General features: G+C 49.3%; 2 protein-coding genes across 5 annotated transcripts in view; one reads left to right on the forward strand and one right to left on the reverse strand.

Moving 5' to 3' along the window:
• LOC111941999 (alpha-soluble NSF attachment protein-like) overlaps positions 1-10,863 on the reverse strand; it is a 33,198-nt gene extending 22,335 nt beyond the window's left edge. For 3 of the 4 annotated variants that reach the window (XM_086871966.1, XM_086871965.1, XM_086871963.1), the window contains exons 1-4: positions 10,698-10,850; positions 7,591-7,670; positions 4,817-4,933; positions 2,501-2,547 (exon numbers count right to left, since the gene is read on the reverse strand). In XM_086871966.1, coding sequence (XP_086728092.1) covers positions 2,501-2,547; positions 4,817-4,933; positions 7,591-7,670; positions 10,698-10,801 — 348 coding nt within the window. In that variant the 5' untranslated portion in view covers positions 10,802-10,850. Of the gene's footprint in view, positions 1-2,500; positions 2,548-4,816; positions 4,934-7,590; positions 7,671-10,697 lie in introns of all 4 variants that reach the window. The other variant, XM_086871962.1, reaches the window with a different exon arrangement.
• A 551-nt stretch (positions 10,864-11,414) lies between these two features.
• Positions 11,415-24,911, forward strand: part of BICRA (BRD4 interacting chromatin remodeling complex associated protein) — a 61,185-nt gene continuing 47,688 nt past the window's right edge. Inside the window, exon 1 of the mRNA XM_086871967.1 lies at positions 11,415-11,444. The gene's annotated coding sequence lies outside the window, so the exon portion shown is untranslated. The remainder of the gene's footprint in view (positions 11,445-24,911) is intronic.

A 24,911-nucleotide genomic window follows, 5' to 3' on the forward strand; every position in this document is an offset into this window, starting at 1 on the left:
AATAACGGGAATATTCTGTGGGAAAAACCGGGAATATTCCATGGGAATAACGGGAATGGGACGGGGCAAAACCGGGAATGGGACGGGGGAAAACCGGGAATATTCCATGGGAATAACGGGAATATTCCATGGGAATAACCGGGAATGGGACGGGGGAAAAACCGGGAATGGGACGGGGGAATAACGGGAATGGGACGGGGGAAAAACCGGGAATATTCCATGGGAAAAACCGGGAATGGGACGTGGGAATAACGGGGATATTCCATGGGAAAAACCGGGAATGGAATGTGGGAATAACGGGAATGGGATGTGGGAATAACGGGAATGGGATGTGGGAAAAACCGGGAATATTCCATGGGAATAACGGGAATGGGATGTGGGAATAACGGGAATGGGATGTGGGAAAACCGGGAATGGGACGTGGGAATAACGGGGATATTCCATGGGAAAAACCGGGAATGGGATGTGGGAATAACGGGAATGGGATGTGGGAATAACGGGAATATTCTGTGGGAATAACGGGAATATTCCATGGGAATAACGGGAATGGGACGGGGCAAAACCGGGAATGGGACGGGGCAAAACCGGGAATGGGACGGGGGAATAACCGGAATATTCCATGGGAATAACGGGAATGGGATGGGGGAAAAACCGGGAATGGGATGTGGGAATAACGGGAATGGATGGGGGAAAACAGGGAATGGGACGGGGGAAAAACCGGGAATGGAATGTGGGAATAACGGGAATGGGACGGGGGAAAACCGGGAATGGGACGGGGGAAAAACCGGAATATTCCATGGGAATAACGGGAATGGGATGTGGGAAAAACCGGGAATGGAATGTGGGAGTAACGGGAATGGGACGGGGGAAAACCGGGAATGGGATGTGGGAAAAACCGGGAATATTCCATGGGAATAACCGGGAATGGGACAGGGGAAAACCGGGAATGGGACGGGGGAAAACAGGGAATGTTCCGTGGGAAAAACCGGGAATGTTCCGTGGGAAAAACCGGGAATGGTCCATGGGAAAATGAGATTTTGGGTGAGAATTCCAGGGAAAAAAATTCCAGGTGGGAATTTCTAGGTGAGAATTTTGGGAGGGAAATTCCAGTTGGGAAATTCCAGGTGGGAATTTTGGGTGGGAATCTCGGGTGGGAATTTCCAGGTGGGAATTTGAAATTCCAGTTGGGAATTTCGGGTGGGAATTTTGGGTGGGAATTCCAAATTCCAGCTGGCAATTCCTGGTGGGAATTTTGGGTGGGAATTCCAGGTGGGAATTTTGGGCGGGAATTCCAGGTTGGAAATTCCAGGTGGGAATTCCGGGTGGGAATTTTGAATTCCAGCCAGGAATTTCTGGGTGGGAATTCCGGGTGGGAATTTCCACTTGGGAATTCCGAATTCCAGCTGGGAATTCCGGCTGGGAATTCCGGCTGGGAATCCCGGGTGGGAATTTTGGGTGGGAATTTTGGGTGGGAATTTCCAGTTGGGAATTCCAACTGGGAATTCCGGCTGGGAATTTTGAATTCCGGCTGGGAATCCCGGGTGGGAATTTTAGGTGGGAATTTTGGGTGGGAATTTTGGGTGGGAATTTCCAATTGGGAATTTCCAGTTGGGAATTCCGGGTGGGAATCCCGGGTGGGAATTCCGGGTGGGAATTTTGGGTGGGAATTTTGGGTGGGAATTTTGGGTGGGAATTTCCAATTGGGAATTTCCAGTTGGGAATTCCGGGTGGGAATCCCGGGTGGGAATTTTGGGTGGGAATTTTGGGTGGGAATTTTAAATTCCAGTTGGGAATTTTGGGTGGGAATTTTGGGTGGGAATTTTGGGTTGGAATTTCCAATTCCAGTTGGGAATTTCCAGGTGGGAATCCCAGTTGGGAATTTCGAATTCCAGTTGGGAATTCCGGGTGGGAATTTCCAGTTGGGAATTTCGAATTCCAGTTGGGGATTCCAGCTGGGAATTTCGAATTCCAGCTGGGAATTTTGGGTGGGAATTCCGAATTCCAGCTGGGAATTCCGGTTGGGAATTTCCAGGTGGGAATTTCCAATTGGGAATCCCGGCTGGGAATTTTGGGTGGGAATTTCTGGTTGGGAATTCCAGGTTGGAATTTCCAGTTGGGAATTTCGAATTCCAGTTGGGAATTCCGGCTGGGAATTTTGAATTCCGGTTGGGAATTCCCAATTCCAGCTGGGAATTCCCAATTCCGTGTGGGAATTCCCAATTCCAGGAGGGAATTCCGGGTGGGAATTCCCAATTCCAGGAGGGAATTCCGGCTGGGAATTCCCAATTCCAGCTGGGAATTCCCAATTCCGGCTGGGAATTCCCAATTCCAGGAGGGAATTCCGGCTGGGAATTCCCAATTCCAGGAGGGAATTTTGGCTGGGAATTCCCAATTCCAGGAGGGAATTCCGGCTGGGAATTCCCAATTCCAGGAGGGAATTCCGGGTGGGAATTCCCAATTCCAGCTGGGAATTCCAGCTGGGAATCCCGCCTCTCCTCACCATGTCCGTGTAGATCTCGGTGGCGCGGATCAGGCAATTCACGGCCTCTGGAAAAACGGGAAAAAAAATCGGGAATGGGGGCTGGAAAAACCGGGAAAAACCCTCGGGATCCCAGCCCAGAACCCCCGGGATGGGGATAAAAACATTCCCAGATTCCCGGAAAAACTTCGGGAGACGGAAATTCCCGGTTTTTTTTGGTTGGGGTTGTTTTGTTATCCCGGAAAACGGCCCCGAAAACCGGGAATGTTCCGGGAATGGGGAGGGGGGGTTGGGATTCCAGAGGCTCCAGGGACATCCCGAGGTTTTTCCATCCCAAAAATCCGCACAAAAGTCCGGAATTTTCCTCCCTTCCCCCATCTGGAGCCGCCTGGAGCCAAAACCGCGGGAATTCTGCCCAAAACTGCAGGAATTCTGCCCAAAAACTTGGGAATTCTGCCCAAAACTCCGGGAATTCTGCCCAAAAACTTGGGAATTCTGCCTAAAACTGCAGGAATTCTGCTCAAAAACTTGGGAATTCTGCCCAAAAACTTGGGAATTCTGCCTAAAACTGCGGGAATTCTGCTCAAAAACTTGGGAATTCTGCCTAAAACTGCGGGAATTCTGCTCAGAACTCGGAATTCTGCCCAAAACTCTGGGAATTCTGCCCAAAAACTTGGGAATTCTGCCCAAAACTCTGGGAATTCTGCCTAAAACTGCAGGAATTCTGCTCAAAAACTCGGAATTCTGCCCAGAACTCTGGGAATTCTGCCCAAAAACTTGGGAATTCTGCCCAAAACTGCGGGAATTCTGCTCAAAACTTTAGGAATTCTGCCCAGAACTCTGGGAATTCTGCCCAAAACTCCGGGAATTCTGCCCGGAGCTCGGCTCCATCTGCTCGGATCCAGGTGATTCCCGCCCCCGGAATTCCGGCTGCAGCCCAAAATCCGAGGGAAAAGTGGGAAAAGAGCCCCCCCCCCGGCACAAATTCCGTGGGAAAAGGGGAAAATCCGGGAATTCTGGGGAATTCCAGGGGGATTTGGGGCTCCCGGGGCTGCGGCAGAGCCGGAACCCTCTGGAATTGTGATGGGAATGGGGAATGGTTCCCTGGGATCTCATTCCCGAGGAATTCCCTGGGAATTCTGCGGGAATTCTGAGCATTTCCAGCCCCCACAGCCACACCAAGCCCAGAACTGCCCAAAATTCCCAAAATTCCCAGAATTCCTGCTCCCCACCCTGCGGATCCGCCGTCCTACGGATCCAGCGGGATTTTAGTGGGGTTTGAATGGAATTTCCCAGGGTTTTAACGGGATTTTCTGGGATTCCAAAGGATTTTCCAGGATTTAAATGGGATTTCCTAGGATTTCAAAGGAATTTCCCAGAATTCCCAGGGGTTTCCCAGGGTTTTAATGGGATTTTTCCAGGATTCCCAAGGATTTCCCAGGATTCCAAGGGATTTCCCAGGATTTCAATGGGATTTCCCAGAATTCCAAAGGGATTTTCCAGAATTCCAAGGAAATTTCCCAGAATTCCAATGGATTTCCCAGGATTCCAACAGAATTCCCCAAGATTTCAATTGGATTTCCCAGGATTCCAAAGGAATTTCCCAGAATTCCAATGGGATTTCCCAAAATTCCAAGGGGATTTCCCAGGATTCCAAGGAAATTTCCCAGGATTCCAAAGGATCTCCCATTATTCCAACAGATTTCCAAGAATTCCAAAGGATTTCCCAGAATTCCAAAGGAATTTCCCAGAATTCCGAGGAGATTTCCCAGAATTCCAATGGATTTCCCAGGATTTTAACGAGATTTCCCAAAATTCCAAGGGGATTTCCCAGAATTCCAAGGAAATTTCCCAGAATTCCAATGGATTTCCCAGAATTTAACGGGATTTCCCAAAATTCCAAGGGGATTTCCCAGGATTTCAAAGAAATTTCCCAGAATTCAATGGGATTTCGCAGAATTCCAAGGGGATTTCCCATAATTTAATGGGATTTCCCAGAATTCCAAAGGGATTTCCCAGAATTCCAAAGGATTTCCCAGAATTCCAAAGGGATTTCCCAGAATTCCAAAGGATTTCCCAGGATTCCAATGGATTTCCCAGGATTTTAATGGGAATTCCCAGGATTCCAAGGAAATTTCCCAGAATTCCAAGGAATTTCCCGGGATTTTAACGGAATTTAACGAGCCTTCAACAGGACCCGCTGACATTCCCAGGGGATCCAGGTGGATTTTCCCGGGATTTCCCGGAATTCCAAGCGATTCCGGCGGGAATTTTGGCGATTCCCGGCCCCCGCTCCCCCCGGAATTCCCGGAATTCCCGGAATTCCCGGCCCCGTACCCTGCGGATCCGATTTCTTGAAGGCGTTCCCGGCGTCCACGAAGTTGACGGCGGCGTCGTGTTTGCTCTGGAGCTGCAGCTGGAGCTGCGCCGCGCGGGAGAACGCCGCGCCCGCCTCTGGAAAACAGCGGGAAAACAGCGGGATAAACACCGGGAAAAACACCGGGATAAACCACGGGAAACAGCGGGATAAACAGCGGGATAAACCACGGGAAACAGAGGGATAAACCACGGGAAACAGCGGGAAAACACCGGGATAAACACTGGGATAAACCACGGGAAACAGAGGGATAAACCACGGGAAACAGCGGGATAAACAGCGGGATAAACACCAGGATAAACCACGGGAAAAACACCGGGATAAACAGCGGGATAAACACCGGGAAACAGCGGGAAACACCGGGATAAACCACGGGATAAACAGCGGGAAACAGCGGGATAAACAGCGGGAAACAGAGGGATAAACGGCGGGAAACAGCGGGATAAACAGCGGGATAAACAGCGGGAAACAGCGGGAAAAACACCAGGAAACAGCGGGATAAACAATGGGAAACAGCGGGATAAACCACGGGAAACAGCGGGATAAACCACGGGAAACAGCGGGATAAACACCGGGAAACAGCGGGATAAACACCGGGAAACAGCGGGAAACAGCGGGATAAACAGCGGGATAAACAGCGGGATAAACCACGGGAAACAGCGGGAAACAATGGGATAAACAGCGGGAGAACGCCGCGCCCGCCTCTGGAAAACAGCGGGGAAACGGCGGGATAAACAGCGGGATAAACAGCGGGAAACAGCGGGATAAACACCGGGATAAACCACAGGATAAACACCGGGATAAACCACGGGATAAACAGCGGGATAAACACCGGGAAACAGCGGGATAAACCACGGGATAAACAGTGGGATAAACAGCGGGATAAACAGCGGGATAAACAGCGGGATAAACAGCGGGAAACAGCGGGATAAACAGCGGGAAACAGCGGGATAAACAGCGGGATAAACACCGGGATAAACAGCGGGATAAACAGCGGGATAAACCACGGGAAACAGCGGGATAAACAGCGGGATAAACAATGGGATAAACACCGGGATAAACAGCGGGATAAACAGCGGCATAAACAGCGGGAAACAGCGGGATAAACAGCGGGATAAACAGCGGGATAAACAGCGGGATAAACAGCGGGATAAACAGCGGGATAAACAGCGGGATAAACACCGGGATAAACCACGGGAAACAGCGGGATAAACAGCGGGATAAACAGCGGGATAAACAGCGGGATAAACAGCGGGAAACAGCGGGATAAACCACGGGATAAACAGCGGGATAAACAGCGGGATAAACAATGGGATAAACAGCGGGAAACAGCGGGATAAACACCGGGATAAACAGCGGGATAAACAGCGGGAAACAGCGGGATAAACAGCGGGATAAACAGCGGGATAAACCATGGGAAACAGCAGGATAAGCCATGGGATAAACACCAGGATAAACACTGGGAAACAGCAGGAAACAGCGGGATAAACACCGGGATAAACAGCGGGAAAAACAGCGGGATAAACAATGGGATAAACAGCGGGATAAACACCGGGAAACAGCGGGATAAACAGCGGGATAAACACCAGGATAAACAGCGGAAAACAGCGGGGAAACAGCAGGATAAACAATGGGAAACAGCGGGATAAACACCGGGATAAACAGTGGGATAAACAGCGGGATAAACAGTGGGATAAACAGCGGGATAAACAGCGGGATAAACAGCGGGATAAGCAGCGGGATAAACAGCGGGGAAACAGTGGGAAACAGCGGGATAAACAGCGGGGAAACAGCGGGATAAACAATGGGAAACAGCGGGATAAACAATGGGAAACAGCAGGAAACAACGGGATAAACACCGGGAAACAGCAGGAAACAACGGGATAAACACCAGGAAACAACAGGAAACAGTGGGATAAACAGTGGGAAACACTGAGAAACATCAGGAAAAACAACAGGAAACACCAGGATCAACAGTGGGATAAACACCGGGATCAACAACGGGATCAGCAGCATTCCCAGGATCCCGGGCATTCCTGATATTCCCAACATTCCCAGGATCCCCGACATTCCCAGGATCCCTGACATTCCCAGGATCCCTGATATTCCCAGGATCCCTGACATTCCCGACATTCCCAGGATCCCCAGCATTCCCGACATTCCCAGGATCCCCAGCATTCCCAGGATCCCTGACATTCCCAGGATCCCCGACATTCCCAGGATCCCTGACATTCCCAGGATCCCCAGCATTCCCAGGATCCCCAGGATCCCCAACATTCCCGACATTTCCAGGATCCCTGACATTCCCAGGATCCCCGACATTCCCAGGATCCCCAAGATCCCCAACATTCCCAACATTCCCAGGATCCCCAGCATTCCCAGGATCCCTGACATTCCCAGCATTCCCAGGATCCCCGACATTCCCAGGATCCCCGACATTCCCAGGATCCCCAGCATTCCCAGGATCCCCGACATTCCCGACATTCCCAGGATCCCCGACATTCCCAGGATCCCCGACATTCCCAGGATCCCTGACATTCCCGGCATTCCCAGGATCCCCGACATTCCCGACATTCCCAGGATCCCCAGGATCCCCAACATTCCCGACATTCCCAGGATCCCAACATTCCCAGGATCCCCGACATTCCCGGCATTCCCGGCATTCCCAGGATCCCGGCATTCCCAGGATCCCCGACGTTCCCAGGAATTCCCGGGATGCTCCCGCTGCACTCACGGCTCCAGTTTTTGGCCATCTTGAACATGTTGGCGGCGCGGGTGAAACAATCGCTCGCCTCCTCCAGCCGGGAAGAGCCCCTGGAACAGCCGGAACAGCCGGAATGGGAAACTGGGAATTGGGATTGGGAATGGGGGAATGGGGATTGGGATTGGGGAATGGGAAACTGGGAATTGGGATTGGGAATGGGGAAATGGGGATTGGGGATGGGATTGGGGATGGGGATGGGAATTGGGGATGGGAATGGGAAACTGGGAATTGGGAATGAGGAACTGGGAATTGGGGATTGGGATTGGGAATGGGGATTGGGAATGGGGATTGGGAATGGGAAACTGGGAATTGGGATTGGGAATGGGAAACTGGGAATTGGGAATGGGGATTGGGAATGGGAAACTGGGAATTGGGGATGGGATTGGGAATGGGGATGGGAATTGGGGATTGGGAAACTGGGAATGGGAATGGGAAACTGGGAATTGGGAATTGGGAATGGGGATTGGGAATGGGAAACTGGGAATTGGGAATGGGATTGGGAAACTGGGAATTGGGGATTGGGAATGGGAAACTGGGAATTGGGAATGGGGATTGGGGGAATGGGAAACTGGGAATTGGGAATGGGGATTGGGAATGGGGATTGGGAATGGGAAACTGGGAATTGGGGATTGGGATTGGGAATGGGAAACTGGGAATTGGGGATTGGGAATGGGAAACTGGGAATTGGGGATTGGGAATGGGGAATGGGAAACTGGGAATTGGGAATGGGGATTGGGAATGGGGATTGGGAATGGGAAACTGGGAATTGGGGATGGGGATTGGGAATGGGAAACTGGGAATTGGGAATGGGGATTGGGAATGGGGATTGGGGATTGGGAATGGGAAACTGGGAATGGGGATTGGGAATGGGAAACTGGGAATGGGGAATGGGGATTGGGAATGGGGATTGGGAATGGGAAACTGGGAATTGGGGATTGGGAATGGGAAACTGGGAATTGGGAATTGGGGATGGGAATGGGAATGGGAAACTGGGAATTGGGGATTGGGGATGGGAATGGGAATGGGAAACTGGGAATTGGGGATTGGGATTGGGAATGGGGATTGGGAATGGGGAATGGGAATGGGGATTGGGAATGGGAATGGGAAACTGGGAATTGGGAATGGGGATTGGGAATGGGGATTGGGAATGGGGATTGAGAATGGGGATTGGGAATAGGAAACTGGGAATTGGGAATGGGGATTGGGAATGGGAAACTGGGAATTGGGGATTGGGATTGGGAAACTGGGAATTGGGAATGGGGATTGGGAATGGAAATGAGAATGGGATTGGGAATGGGAAACTGGGAATTGGGGATTGGGAATGGGGATTGGGAATGGGAATTGGGGATTGGGAATGGGGATTGGGAAAGGGAAACTGGGAATTGGGAATTGGGAATGGGAATGGGGGAATGGGAATGGGAAACTGGGAATTGGGAATGGGATTGGGAATGGGGATTGGGGGAATGGGAATGGGAAATGGGAATTGGGGATTGGGATTGGGAATGGGGATTGGGAATGGGAAACTGGGAATTGGGAATGGGAATGGGGGAAATGGAAATGGGAATTGGGAGTTGGGGAAATGGGAATGGGAAGGGGAATTGGGAATGGGGGAGGGGGAAATGGGGAACTGGGAATTGGGGATTGGGGAGTGGGAATTGGGGATTGGGAATGGGAATGGGGAAATGGGAATTGGAAATGGGAAACTGGGAATTGGGGATTGGGAATGGGGGAATGGGAAACTGGGATTGGGAATGGGAAACTGGGAATTGGGGATTGGGAATGGGAAACTGGGAATGGGAAACTGGGAATTGGGGATTAGGAATGGGGGAATGGGGATTGGGATTGGGAATGGGAAACTGGGAATGGGGATTGGGAATGGGAAACTGGGAATTGGGGATCGGAATGGGGGAATGGGGATTGGGAATGGGAATGGGGATTGGGGGAATGGGGATTGGGATTGGGAATGGGGATTGGGAATGGGAAACTGGGAATTGGGGATTGGGAATGGGAAACTGGGAATTGGGAATGGGGTATTGGGAATGGGCATGGGAAACTGGGAATTGGGAATGGGGATTGGGAATGGGAAACTGGGAATTGGGGATTGGGATTGGGAATGGGAAACTGGGAATTGGGAATGGGGATTGGGAATGGGAATTGGGAATGGGGGAATGGGGATTGGGAATGGGAAACTGGGAATTGGGAATGGGGGAATGGGGATTGGGAATGGGAATGGGAAACTGGGAATTGGGGATTGGGATTGGGAATGGGAAACTGGGAATTGAGGGGGGGAAATGGGGAATTGTGAGGGGGGAAATGGGTAGGGAAAGTGGGAATTGGGGAGGGGAAAACGGGGATTGGGGGGAAATTGGGGGGAAATTGGAATTGAGAGAGGGAAATCGGGGGAGGAAATGGGGAATTGGGGGGGAATTGAGAAGGGAAATGGGGAATTGAGGGGCAATTGAGGGGGGAAATGGGGAATTGTGAGGGGGAAATGGGGAATTGTGAGGGGGAAATGGGGAATTGTGAGGGGGAAATGGGGAATTGTGAGGGGGAAATGGGGAATTGTGAGGGGGAAATGGGGAATTGAGGGGGGAAATGGGGAATTGTGAGGGGGAAATGGGGAATTGTGAGGGGGAAATGGGGAAATGTGAGGGGGAAATGGGGAATTGTGAGGGGGAAATGGGGAATTGTGAGGGGGAAATGGGGAATTGAGGGGGGAAATGGGGAATTGTGAGGGGGAAATGGGGAATTGAGGGGGAAAATGGGGAATTGAGGGGGGAAATGGGGAATTGAGGGGGGAAATGGGGAATTGTGAGGGGGAAATGGGGAATTGTGAGGGGGAAATGGGGAATTGTGAGGGGGAAATGGGGAATTGAGGGGGGAAATGGGGAATTTTGAGGGGGAAATGGGGAAAATTGAGGGGGGAAATGGGGAAGAAAAGCGGGAATTGGGGCGGGAGCAGCGGGGGAATCGCGGTCGCCTCAGCCGAGCGCTCCCCGCTCTCCCCTCAGGACGGTCCCGCTCCCCCTCCCGGCGGTCCCCGGTTCCCCGCCGCCCGCCGCGCTCCCCTCACGTACCCGAAGAGGCCCCCGAGGAAGGAACGGGCCCCTCGGAGCCTCCGCTCCGCCTCGTTCAGCAACCGCTGCGCCTCCTCCTCCTTCCCCGCCGCCATCGCCGCCATGACGGCCCCGCCGCCGTCCCACGTGACCCTCCCCGTCGCTTCACGTGACCCCCCGCGCCGCGTCACGTGACTGCGCCGCCGCGGCGGCGCCCCCTGACGGGTGGGAGGACTGGAGGTGGGCGTGGTTTATGCAAATCAAAAAGGGCCACGGCGCCGCTGATAGGCCGGCCTTGAGGGAGGCGTGGTTTGTGGTGATTTACACGGCGTGGAGGCGGGGCCTATGCAAATTAGGGCTGAGGGGTTGTCGCTGGTTTGTTATGGGCGTGGTTTATGCTAATATCCAGCCCGGTGGGCGTGGTGTATGCTAATCAGAGGTCCCTCGGGGGGGCTTGGCTGCTGAGGCGCCAGCGCGGGGGCGTGTCTATTCTAATGCCTGTCCGGGGGCGCGGTTTATGCTAATGAATTCCTCTCCCTGCCTTTCTGGGGGGGCCGCGGGGCCGGGGGGGGGGTCCCGTTAAAGCCCCCGGTCCCCCCCCGGCCCCGCCGCGTCCCCCCCGGGCCCGCGGTGTCCCCGGGAGTTGCGGCGGCGGCGATCAGGCAGCGCCGCGAACCCCTAAGCGGCGGGGCCCGGCGGGGTCCTGGCGGCGGCGCCCGTGCGGGGGCGCCTGGGAGACCCCGCGCCGGGCGCCGCTCAGGCCTCACGGTGAGTCCGCCACAAAAAGCACCCGAATCGCCCCAAATCGCGGCTCTGTCGCGACAGCGGCGGCGACACCGCGCCCGCGCTCCCCCCCCCGCCGCCGGGAACCCCCCACCGGCTCCGCCGCGCCCCCCCCCGCGCTCCCCGGGGCCCGGGAAGGGGGGGCGGGGCCCCTCCCCCCCCGCTCCGAGCGGCCCCGAACGGGCCCAAAGCTGAGGGGGGCGGGGGGGGGAGGGGGCGCGGGGTGGGGCCTTCGGCCTCGGCCGCCTCCTCCTCCTCCTCCTCTTCCCGCTGCTGCCGCGGCTCTTCCTCCCCTGCCTCGTCTTCCTCCTCCTGCTCTTCCTCCTCTGCCTTCTGAGCCTCCTCTCCCTCATCCTCCTCTTCCTCCTGCTCTTCCTCCTCTGCCTGCTCTTCCTCCTGCTCTTCCTCCCCTGCCTCGTCTTCCTCCTCCTGCTCTTCCTCCTCTGCCTTCTGAGCCTCCTCTCCCTCATCCTCCTCTTCCTCCTGCTCTTCCTCCTGCTCTTCCTCCTCTGCCTCATCTTCCTCCTCCTGCTCTTCCTCCTCTGCCTCATCTTCCTCCTCCTGCTCTTCCTCCCCTGCCTCATCCTCTTCCTCCCCTGCCTCGTCTTCCTCCTCCTGCTCTTCCTTCTCTGCCTTCTGAGCCTCCTCTCCCTCATCCTCCTCTTCCTCCTGCTCTTCCTCCTCTGCCTGCTCTTCCTCCTGCTCTTCCTCCCCTGCCTCGTCTTCCTCCTCCTGCTCTTCCTCCCCTGCCTCATCCTCTTCCTCCTGCTCTTCCTCCTCTGCCTTCTGAGCCTCCTCTCCCTCATCCTCCTCTTCCTCCTCCTCTTCCTTCTGCTCTTCCTCCTCTGCCTTCTCCTCCTCTTCCTCCTCCTGCTCTTCCTCCCTTTCCTCCTCCTCCTCCTCCTCCTCCCGCTCTTCCTCAGGGGCCGCAGCTGCCCCAGGGCTGCCTCTGTGCCTTCATCTTCCTCTCCCTGCTCATCCTCCTCTTCCTCCTGCTGCAGGTCGGGCCTTCCTCCTCCTCCTCTTCTTCCTCCTCTTCCTCCTCCTCCTCCTCTTCCTCCTGCTGCTCTCCTCCAGGGTTTGGGAAGGAGCTGTCACTGGGATGGGGCTGTGTGGCCTTCCTCCATCTCCTCTTCCTCCTCCTCATCCTCTTCTTCCTCCTCCTCCTCCTCCTCTTGTGTTGTTTTTCCTCTTCTTCCTCCTCCTCATCCTCAGGGGTTCAGTTCTGGAGCTGCCCTTGGCCTGTCCCCCTCTTCTTTCTCTTTTTTCTTCCTCTTCCTCCTCTTCCTTGTCTTTTTCCTCCTTCTCTTCCTCCTCTTTTTCTTCCCTCTCTCTTCATCCTCTTCCTCCCCTTCCTCGTCTTCCTCTTCTTCTTTCCGTTTCTTCTCTTCCTCCTCTTCCTTGTCTTCTTCTTCTTCCTCCTCTTCCTCCTCTTTTTCTTCCCTCTCTTTTCATCCTCTTCCTCCTCTTCCTCGTCTTCCTCTTCTTCTTTCCGTTTCTTCTCTTCCTCCTCTTCCTTGTTTTCTTCTTCTTCCTCGTCTTCCTCTTCCTCCTCTTTTTCTTCTCTCTCTCTTCCTCCTCTTCCTTTCCTTCCGCTTCCTCCTCCTCCTTTCTTCTCTTCTTCCTCTGTCTTCATTCTCTTCTTCTTCTTCCTCCTCTTCTTCCTCTTCTTCTTTCCTCTCTCTTCCTCCCCTTCCTCCTCCTCTTCCTCCTCCTCCTCCTCCTCCTCTTCCTCTTCCTCCTCATCTTCCTTCTCATCTTCCTTCTCATCTTCCTCCTCATCTTCCTCCTCATCTTCCTCCTCATCTTCCTCCTCCTCCTCCTCCTCATCTTCCTCCTCCTCATCTTCCTCCTCCTCGTCCTTGTCCTCCTCCTCCTCTTCCTCCTCCTCCTCATCTTCCTCCTCCTCGTCCTTGCCCTCCTCCTCCTCCTCTTCCTCCTTCTCCTCATCTTCCTCCTCCTCCTCCTCCTCCTCCTCCTCCTCCTCCTCCTCCTCTTCCTCTCTCTGCTCCCATCTCCCCTCTCCGGCCGGGTCTGGTTTGGGATTTTGGGATCCTGCGGAATTCCGGGATCCTCCACCCCCCCGTCATTCCCAAATCCCGGAATTCCGGGATCCCGGCTCCACCCCCCCCTCAGAATTCCCCAATCCCGGAATTCCGGGATCCTCCTCCACCCCCCCGTCATTCCCCAATCCCAGAATTCCGGGATCCTCCACCCCCCCGTCATTCCCAAATCCCGGAATTCCGGGATCCCGGCTGTTCCCATTCTCCACCCCCCCTCAGAATTCCCCAATCCCGGAATTCCGGGATCCCGGCTCCACGCCCCCGTCATTCCCCAATCCCGGAATTCCGGGATCCCGGCTGTTCCCATTCTCCATCCCCCCCGTCATTCCCAAATCCCGGAATTCCGGGATCCCGGCTCCACCCCCCCGTCATTCCCCAATCCTGGAATTCCGGGATCCCGGCTGTTCCCATTCTCCACCCCCCCGTCATTCCCAAATCCCGGAATTCCGGGATCCTTCTCCACCCCCCCTGTCATTCCCCAATCCCGGAATTCCGGGATCCTGGCTCCACCCCCCCGTCATTCCCCAATCCCGGAATTCCGGGATCCTCCTCCACCCCCCCGTCATTCCCCAATCCCGGAATTCCGGGATCCTCCACCCCCCCGTCATTCCCCAATCCCGGAATTCCGGGATCCCGGCTGTTCCCATTCTCCACCCCCCCCTCAGAATTCCCCAATCCCGGAATTCCGGGATCCCGGCTGTTCCCATTCTCCACCCCCCCGTCATTCCCCAATCCCGGAATTCCGGGATCCTCCTCCACCCCCCCGTCATTCCCAAATCCCGGAATTCCGGATGTTCTCATTCTCCAGTCCCCCTCAGAATTCCCCAATCCCGGAATTCCGGGATCCTGGCCGTTCCCGGCTCTCCCAATAAAGTCGGCTCTCGGCCCGGCCGCTCTCCCGTGTGTGTCCCGGGAATCCCGGGGGGAAACTGAGGCACGGCAGGAGGGGGAGGGGCACCGGCGCTCAGGAATGCTTGGGGCAGGGGGGATCTGGGAGCCGGAATTGAGTCCTGGAGTATCCTCGGAGTAAGAGTTGAGGAGTGGAGGCTGAGGCAGGAGGATTCCTGGAGTGTCCCTGGAGTATCACAGGAGTAATCCCGGAGCATCCCCAGAGTGTTCCGAGTATCCCCGGAGTATCCCTGGAGTATTCCCTGTGTGTCCTGGGTGTATTCCGAGAGTATCCCCGGAGTATCCCTGGGGTATTCCCTGTGTGTCCTGGGTGTATTCCGAGAGTATCCCCAGAGTATTCCTGGGGTATTCCCTGTGTGTCCTGGGTGTATTCTGAGAGTATCCCCAGAGTATTCCTGGGGTATTCCCTGTGTGTCCTGGGTGTATTCCGAGAGTATCCCCGGAGTATCCCTGGGGTATTCCCTGTGTGTCCTGGGTGTATTCCGAGAGTATCCCCGGAGTATCCCTGGGGTATTCCCTGTGTGTCCTGGGTGTATTCCGAGAGTATCCCCGGAGTATCCCTGGGGTATTCCCTGTGTGTCCTGGGTGTATTCCGAGAGTATCCCCAGAGTATCCCCGGGGTATTCCCTGTGTGTCCTGGGTGTATTCCGAGAGTATCCCTGGAGTATCCCTGGGGTATTCCCTGTGTGTCCTGGGTGTATTCCAGGAGTATCCCTGGAGTATTCCTGGAGTATTCCCTGTGTGTCCTGGGTGTATTCTGAGAGTATCCCCTGAGTATTCCTGGGGTATTCCCTGTGTGTCCTGGGTGTATTCCGAGAGTATCCCCGGAGTATCCCTGGCATGTCCTGGGGGTACCCCTGGAGTATCCCTGGAGCATTCCCAGAGTATCCCCGGAGTACCCCCAGAGTATCCCCGGAGCATTCCAGGAGTATCCCCAGAGGGTCCCAGGAGTGTCCCTGGAGTATCCCTGGAGTATTCCCAGAGTATCTTGGGAGTGTCCTTGGGGTGTTTTAGGAGTATCCCCTGAGTATTCGCAGCGTATCCCTGGAGTATCCCTGGAGTGTCTCAGGAGTATTCCCAGAGTATCCTGGGCATATTCCCAGAGTATCCCAGGAGTATTCCCAGAGTATCTCGGGAGTGTCCCCGGAGTGTCCTGGGAGTATCCCCGGAGTGTTCCTGTGGTTTCCCCTGAGTATTCCCAGCGTATCCCTGGAGTATCCCCGGAGTATCCCCTGAATATCCCCTGAGTATTCGCAGCGTATTCCTGGAGTATCCCTGGAGTATCCTTGGAGTGTTTTGGGAGGGTTCCCAGAGTGTCCCAGGAGTGTTCCTGGAGTGTCTTGGGAGTATCCCCGGAGTGTTCCTGTAGTATCCCCTGAGTATCCCCTGAGCATTCCCAGGAATATCCCCTGAGTATTCCCAGCGTATTCCTAAAGTATCTCTGGAGTATCTCTGGAGTGTCTCAGGAGGGTTCCCAGAGTATCCCGGGCATATCCCCAGAGTGTCCCAGGAGTATTCCCGGAGTATCTCAGGAGTATCCCCAGGAGTATCCCTGGAGTATTCCCTGAGTGTTCCTGGTGCATCCCCTGAGTGTTCCTGGAGTATCCCCGGAGTAACCCCAGAGTGTCCCAGGAGTATCCCCAGAGTATCTTGGGAGTGTCCCTGGAGTGACTTGGGAGTATCCTCTGAGCATTCCCAGAGTATTCCTGGTGTGTTCCCAGAGTATCCCTGGAGTATCCTTGGAGTGTTCCAGGAGTATTCCCAGAGCATCTTGGGAGTGTCCTCGGAGTGCCCTGGGAGTATCCCCTGAGTATTCCCAGAGTACCCCTGGAGCATTCCCAGAGTATCCCCAGAGCGTTCCCAGCGTATCCTTGGAGCGTCCCAGGAGTATCCCCTGAGTATTCCAGGAGTGTCCCAGGAGTATCCCCGAGTATTCCAGGAGTGTCCCAGGAGTATCCCCTGAGTATTCCAGGAGTGTCCCAGGAGTATCCCCAGAGCATCCCCAGAGTGTCCCAGAAGTATTCCCAGCGTATCTCACGAGTATCCCTGGAGTATCCTTGAAGTGTCTTGGGGGTATTCCCAGAGTATCCCCTGAGTATCCCCAGAGTATCTCTGGAGTGTCCCTGGAGTGTGCTGGGAGCATCCCCTGAGAGTTCCTGTAGTATCCCCAGAGTATCCCAGGAGTATCCCAGGAGTACTCCCAGAGCATCCCTGGTGTGTTCCCAGAGTATCCACCCCTGTAGTATCCCTTGCATATTCCCGGAGTATCCTGGGAGTATCCCTGGAGTATCCCCTGTGTATTCCCAGAGGGTCCCCGGTGTATTCCAGGAGTATTCCTGGAGTATCCCCCGAGTATTCCTGGAGCATCCCCTGAGCATTCCCAGAGTATCCCCGGAGTATTCCCAGAGCATTCCTGGCATATTCCCATAGTATCCCTGGAGTATCCCCTGTGTATTCCCAGAGGGTCCCCAGAACATTCCAGAAGTATCGCGGGAGTATCCCCTGAGTGTTCCTGAGGTACCCCTGGAGTATCCCTGTAGTATCCCCTGAGTGTCCCCAGAGTATCCCTGGAGTATCCCTGGAGTATCCCCTGAGTGTTTCTGGCGTATCCCCTGAGTATTCCTGTAGTATCCCCTGAGTATTCCCGGAGTACGGGGCTGGAGATTTGTAACCCCTGAGTGGGATTTAGGGGCCGGAATTCTGTCCTGGAGTATCCTGGGAGTATCTTGTGAGTATCCCCTGAGTATTCCCCGAGAGTCCCCAGAGTATTCGAGGAGTATCACAGGTGTACACACCCCCCCCCCCCCAGTATCCCCGGAGTATCATCAGAGTATTCTTGGAGTATCCCCGGAGTATTCCTGGCGTATCCCTGGAGGATCCCCTGAGTATTCCTGGAGTATCCCCCGAGTATCCCTGGAGTATCCCCGGAGTGTCCTGGGAGGATTCCTGGAGTATCCCAGGAGTATCCCCTGAGCAGGAACTCAGGGTTGGAATTGCAGCCCGGAGCATCCCTGGAGTATCCCTGGAGTAACCCCTGAGTATCCCTGGGGTGTCCCCAGAGTATCCCTTGGGTATTCCCTGATTATCCCTGGAGTATTCCCAGAGTATTCCCGGAGTAACCCTGGCGTAACCCCGGAGTATCATTGTAGTAACCTCGGCGTATCCCTGGAGTATCCCCGGAGTAAATCCCATTCCTAATTCCGGGAATTCCGAACTGGGAACGGGGAATGGCTCGGCTCGTGGGCAGCTGGATCACCGATAATCAATACCCGATAATCAATAACCGATAATCAATAACTGATAATCAATAACCGATAATCTATAGCAAATAATCAATATTCAATGATGAATAGCCAATTATCAATAACTGGTAATCAATAATCAATGATGAATAGCCAGTTACTGATAACTGGTAATCAATAATCAATGATGAATAACCGGTTATCGATAACAGGTAATCAATAATCAATGATGAATAGCCAGTTATCGATAACTGGTAATCAATAATCAATGATGAATAACCGGTTATCGATAACGGGTAATCAATAATCAATGATGAATAACCGGTTATCGATAACGGGTAATCAATAATCAATGATGAATAGCCGGTTATCAATAACGGGTAATCAATAATCAATGATGAATAACCGGTTATCAATAACCGATAATCAATAACCAATGATGAGTAGCCGGTTATCGATAACGGGTAATCAATAATCAATGATGAATAACCGGTTATCGATAACTGGTAATCAATAATCAATGATGAATAACCGGTTATCGATAACTGGTAATCAATAATCAATGATGAATAGCCGGTTATCAATAACTGGTAATCAATAATCAATGATGAATAACCGGTTATCGATAACGGGTAATCAATAATCAATGATGAATAACCGGTTATCGATAACGGGTAATCAATAATCAATGATGAATAGCCGGTTATCGATAACGGGTAATCAATAATCAATGATGAATAACCGGTTATCGATAACCGGTAATCAATAATCAATGATGAATAACCGGTTATCGATAACCGGTAATCAATAATCAATGATGAATAACCGGTTATCGATAACGGGTAATCAATAATCAATGATGAATAGCCGGTTATCGATAACGGGTAATCAATAATCAATGATGAATAGCCGGTTATCGATAACTGGTAATCAATAATCAATGATGAATAGCCGGTTATCGATAACGGGTAATCAATAATCAATGATGAATAACCGGTTATCGATAACTGGTAATCAATAATCAATGATGAATAGCCGGTTATCGATAATGGCTAATCAATAATCAATGATGAATAACCGGTTATCGATAACGGGTAATCAATAATCAATGATGAATAACCGGTTATCGATAACTGGTAATCAATAATCAATGATGAATAACCGGTTATCGATAACGGGTAATCAATAATCAATGATGAATAACCGGTTATCGATAACGGGTAATCAATAATCAATGATGAATAGCCGGTTATCAATAACGGGTAATCAATAATCAATGATAAATAACTGGTTATCGATAACAGGTAACCAATAATCAATGATGAATAACCGGTTATCGATAACTGGTAATCAATAATCAATGATGAATAACCGGTTATCGATAACGGGTAATCAATAATCAATGATGAATAACCGGTTATCGATAACGGGTAATCAATAATCAATGATAAATAACTGGTTATCGATAACAGGTAACCAATAATCAATGATGAATAGCCAGTTACTGATAACTGGTAATCAATAATCAATGATGAATAACCGGTTATCGATAACGGGTAATCAATAATCAATGATGAATAACCGGTTATCGATAACGGGTAATCAATAATCAATGATGAATAACCGGTTATCAATAACTGGTAATCAATAATCAATGATGAATAGCCAGTTACTGATAACTGGTAATCAATAATCAATGATAAATAACAGGTTATTGATAATGGGTAATCAATAATCAATGATGAATAACCGGTTAACGGGAACCGGTAATCAGTTGCTGATAATCAATAACCGGTAATCAATAACTGATAATAACCAATGATGAATAACCGGTAATCAGTAACTGATAATCAATAACCGGTTATCAATAACCAGTAATCAATAACTGATAATCAGTAATCGATTATCAATAACCAGTAATCAGTAACTGATAATCAGTAACCGATAATCAATAAGTGGTTATCAATAACCGGTAATCAGCAACCGGTAATCAATAACTGATAATCAACAGTCGGTTATCAATAACCGGTAATCAGTAACCGATAATCAATAAGCGGTTATCAATAACTGGTAATCAATAACTGATAATCAATAACCAATAATCAATAACTGATAATCAATAACCGATAATCAATAACCAATAATCAATAACCGATCCATGCTCTGTCGGTTGCTTTGGGTCAGTCCCGGCAGCGGCCGTGGCAGCCGCTGATCAATCGGGTATTGATTGGCTATTGATTGGTTATCGATTGGCTATTGATTGGTTATCGATCTGGTATTGATTGGCTATTGATTGGTTATCGATCCGGTATTGATTGGTTATTGATCGGGTATTGGATCTGGTATTGATTAGGTATCGATCGGATATTGATTGGCTATTGATTGGTTATCGATCCGGTATTGATTGGCTATTGATCGGGTATTGGATCTGGTATTGATTAGGTATCAATCGGGTATTGATTGGTTATTGATTGGTTATCGATCCGGTATTGATTGGTTATTGATCGGGTATTGGATCTGGTATTGATTAGGCATCAATCGGGTATTGATTGGGTATTGGATTGGGTATTGATTGGATAGCGAGTGGGCATCGATCGGGTATTGATCAGGTATCAATTGAGTATTGATCAGGTATTGATTGGTTATTGACCAGGTATCGATCTGGTATTGACTGGATATTGAATCAGCTATTGATGGGGTATTGGATCAGGTATTGATCGGGTATTGATCAGGTATTGATCGGGTATTGATCAGGTATCGATCAGGTTTTAATTGAGTATTGATCGGGTATTGATCAGGCGCTGATTGGGTATTGATCAGGTATCGATCAGGTATTGATCAGGTATCGATTTGGTATCAATCAGGTATCGATCAGCCCAGCCACTGGCCGGCAGCAGATCAACGCCCGATTAGCGACCAATTAACGACCAATTAACGACCAATTAACAATCAATTAACGATCAATCCGGGGCTGATCAATGCCCGATGAATTTCCCGCCGGATCGATGATCGATCGATTATCGATGGGTTCGGGGGCGGTTAATCAATAACCACCGGTTAATTAGCGGTCGTTAATTGGCTGGGTCCCGCCCTGGTGTTTAATTAAGCTCGTTAATTATTAATTGGCGTTATTAGATCGCCGATTCATCGATGGGCGTTATCGGCGATTGATTAGCTCAGCCATCGATTAACGGAGCCGCGGGTTCCTTAACGGATTAATTAATTAATTAAGGGGTTTATTAATGAATTAAGGGTTAATAAATTCATTAGTTAGGGTTAATTAATTAAGCCCTCAATGGAGAATTTACTCCCTGAGTCTTTAATGAATTCATTAATGATTAATTAACGAGCGCCCGTTAATCGTGGCCGGGGGAGGGGAAGCTCCATCGATCAATGGATCGGGGATCGATTGATCGATCCATCCGTTGATCGGGGATCGATTAATCCCTAGCGAGTCAATCCCGGGGGGGAAAAAATCGGAATTTTGGGAATTCTTGGGAATTCCGGGGCCGAATTTCCTGGGAAAACCCGGGTGGGGACCCCGGGAATTCTGGGAATTCTCGGAATTCTTGGAATTCTCCCGCCTCGGGGCCGGAATTCCCGGATTTCCCAGAGAATTCCCGAGATTTTCCTGGGGAAGAGGGGGAGGGATCCGTGGGAAAAGCGGGAATGGGAAAAGCGGGAATGGGAAAAGCGGGAATGGGAAATCGGGAATTCTGCCTCGTTCCCACCTGGAATGTTCGGAATCCGCCCAGGCCCTTATTTTATTTTATTTTATTTCATTTCATTTCATTTCATGTTATTTCATTTTATTTTATTTTATTTCATTTTATTTCATTTTATTTTATTTTATTTTATTTTATTTTATTTTATTTTATTTTATTTCATTTCATTTTATTTTATTTTATTTCATTTTATTTCATTTTATTTTATTTTATTTTATTTTATTTTATTTCATTTTATTTTATTTAATTTTATTTCATTTTACTTTATTCCGTCTCGTTTTATTTTTATTTTTTTATTTTTATTTTATTTTTCTATTTTACTTCGTTTTATTTTATTTAATTTTCTTACTTTTATTTTTTATTTTTGTTTTATTTAATTTATATTTCATTTTGTTTTATTATATTTTACTTTATTTTATTTTTATTTTATTTCATTTTATTGAATTGTATTTATTTTATTTCATTTCATTTCATTTTATTTTTATTTTATTTTATTTTATTCTCTTATTTTATTTTGGTTTATTTTATTTTATTTTTTTTTATTTTATTTTCTTTTACTTTTATTTTATTTCATTTTATTTTATTTTATTTCATTTTATTTTGTCTTATTTTATTTTATTTTTATTTTTATTTCATTTTCTTTTATTTCATTTTATTTCACTTTATTTCATTTCATTTCATTTCATTTTATTCATTTTATTTCATTTTATTTCATTTTATTTCTTTTTTTTATTTCATTTCATTTTATTTTATTTCATTTCATTTCATTTTATTTTATTTTATTTTATTTTATTTTATTTTATTTTATTTTATTTTACTTTATTTTATTTTATTTTATTTTTAGGCCATTCCCAAAAAAAACAACAACAAAAAATTCCCGGGAATTTTTGTTCCTCCCAAATTTGGGGGGGGAAATTGGGATCAATCCATTCCTGGAAGGAATTTTGGGATCAATCCATTCCCGGAGGGATTTTGGGATCAATCCATTCCTGGGGGGATTTTGGGATCAATCCATTCCTGGGGGGATTTTGGGATCAATCCATTCCTGGGGGGATTTTGGGATCAATCCATTCCTGGAAGGAATTTTGGGATCAATCCATTCCCAGGGGAATTTTAGGATAAATCCATTCCTGGAGGGGATTTCGGGATCAATCCATTCCCTGTGAGGAATTTAGGGATAAATCCGTTCCCAGAGGGGATTTTGGGATAAATTCGTTCCTGGAGGGAAATCGGGATAAATCCGTTCCTGGAGGGGATTTTGGGATCAATCCATTCCCTGTGAGGAATTTTGGGATAAATCCGTTCCTGGAGGGGATTTCAGGATAAATCCATTCCCTGAGGAGTTCGGGATCAATCCATTCCCAGGGGAATTTTAGGATAAATCCATTCCTGGAGAGGATTTCGGGATAAATCCATTCCCTGTGAGGAATTTTGGGATAAATCCGTTCCCAGAGGAATTCTTTGGGATTGCATTCCCGGAGGATTTCGGGATAAATCCATTCCCAGGGGGAATTTAGGGTTAAATCCATTCCCAGAGGAATTTTTTAGGAATCCATTCCTGGAGGAATTTTGGGATCAATCCATTCCTGAGGGAATTTGGGATTCCATTCCCAGAGGGAATTTCGGGATCAATCCATTCCCAAAGGGAATTTTTGGGAACCCATTCCCAGGGGAATTTCGGGATAAATCTGTTCCTGGAGGGGATTTTGGGATAAATCCATTCCCAGAGGGATTTTTAAGAATCCATTCCCAGAGGAATTTTGGGATCAATCCATTCCCTGTGAGGTTTATTTGGGATCAATCCATTCCCTGTGAGGAATTTTGGGATCAATCCATTCCCTGTGAGGTTTTTAGGGATCAATCCATTCCCTGTGAGGTTTATTTGGGATCAATCCATTCCCTGTGAGGTTTATTTGGGATCAATCCATTCCCTGTGAGGTTTTTAGGGATCAATCCATTCCCTGTGAGGTTTATTTGGGATCAATCCATTCCCTGTGAGGTTTTTAGGGATCAATCCATTCCCTGTGAGGTTTTTAGGGATCAATCCATTCCCTGTGAGGTTTATTTGGGATCAATCCATTCCCTGTGAGGTTTTTAGGGATCAATCCATTCCCTGTGAGGTTTTTAGGGATCAATCCATTCCCTGTGAGGTTTATTTGGGATCAATCCATTCCCTGTGAGGTTTATTTGGGATCAATCCATTCCCTGTGAGGTTTTTAGGGATCAATCCATTCCCTGTGAGGTTTATTTGGGATCAATCCATTCCCTGTGAGGTTTATTTGGGATCAATCCATTCCCTGTGAGGTTTTTAGGGATCAATCCATTCCCTGTGAGGTTTATTTGGGATCAATCCATTCCCTGTGAGGTTTATTTGGGATCAATCCATTCCCTGTGAGGTTTATTTGGGATCAATCCATTCCCTGTGAGGTTTATTTGGGATCAATCCATTCCCTGTGAGGTTTATTTGGGATCAATCCATTCCCTGTGAGGTTTTTAGGGATCAATCCATTCCCTGTGAGGTTTATTTGGGATCAATCCATTCCCTGTGAGGTTTATTTGGGATCAATCCATTCCCTGTGAGGTTTTTAGGGATCAATCCATTCCCTGTGAGGTTTATTTGGGATCAATCCATTCCCTGTGAGGAATTTTGGGATCAATCCATTCCCTGTGAGGTTTTTAGGGATCAATCCATTCCCTGTCAGGTTTATTTGGGATCAATCCATTCCCTGTGAGGTTTATTTGGGATCAATCCATTCCCTGTGAGGTTTTTAGGGATCAATCCATTCCCTGTGAGGTTTTTAGGGATCAATCCATTCCCTGTGAGGTTTTTAGGGATCAATCCATTCCCTGTGAGGTTTATTTGGGATCAATCCATTCCCTGTGAGGTTTTTAGGGATCAATCCATTCCCTGTGAGGTTTATTTGGGATCAATCCATTCCCTGTGAGGTTTATTTGGGATCAATCCATTCCCTGTGAGGTTTATTTGGGATCAATCCATTCCCTGTGAGGTTTATTTGGGATCAATCCATTCCCTGTGAGGTTTATTTGGGATCAATCCATTCCCTGTGAGGTTTATTTGGGATCAATCCATTCCCTGTGAGGTTTATTTGGGATCAATCCATTCCCTGTGAGGTTTATTTGGGATCAATCCATTCCCTGTGAGGTTTTTAGGGATCAATCCATTCCCTGTGAGGTTTATTTGGGATCAATCCATTCCCTGTGAGGTTTATTTGGGATCAATCCATTCCCAGAGGGATTTTTGGGATCAATCCATTCCCAGAGGAATTTCGGGATCCATTTCCCCCCCCCGGATTCCTGAGGAACATTTCCCCTGAACAAACCCCTTAGTTAATCCCATTAAAGCCATTAATTAACCCCATCAAACCCATTCATTAATCCCATTAAATCCTTTAATTAATCCCATTAAACCCATTCATTAATTCCATTAAACCCATTAATTAATCCCATTAAATCCTTTAATTAATCCCATTAAACCCATTCATTAATCCCAGT

The sequence above is a fragment of the Cyanistes caeruleus genome, chromosome 38, assembly GCF_971803275.1.
Source record: "Cyanistes caeruleus chromosome 38, bCyaCae1.hap1.1, whole genome shotgun sequence".
In the NCBI taxonomy this organism is placed as follows: domain Eukaryota; kingdom Metazoa; phylum Chordata; class Aves; order Passeriformes; family Paridae; genus Cyanistes; species Cyanistes caeruleus.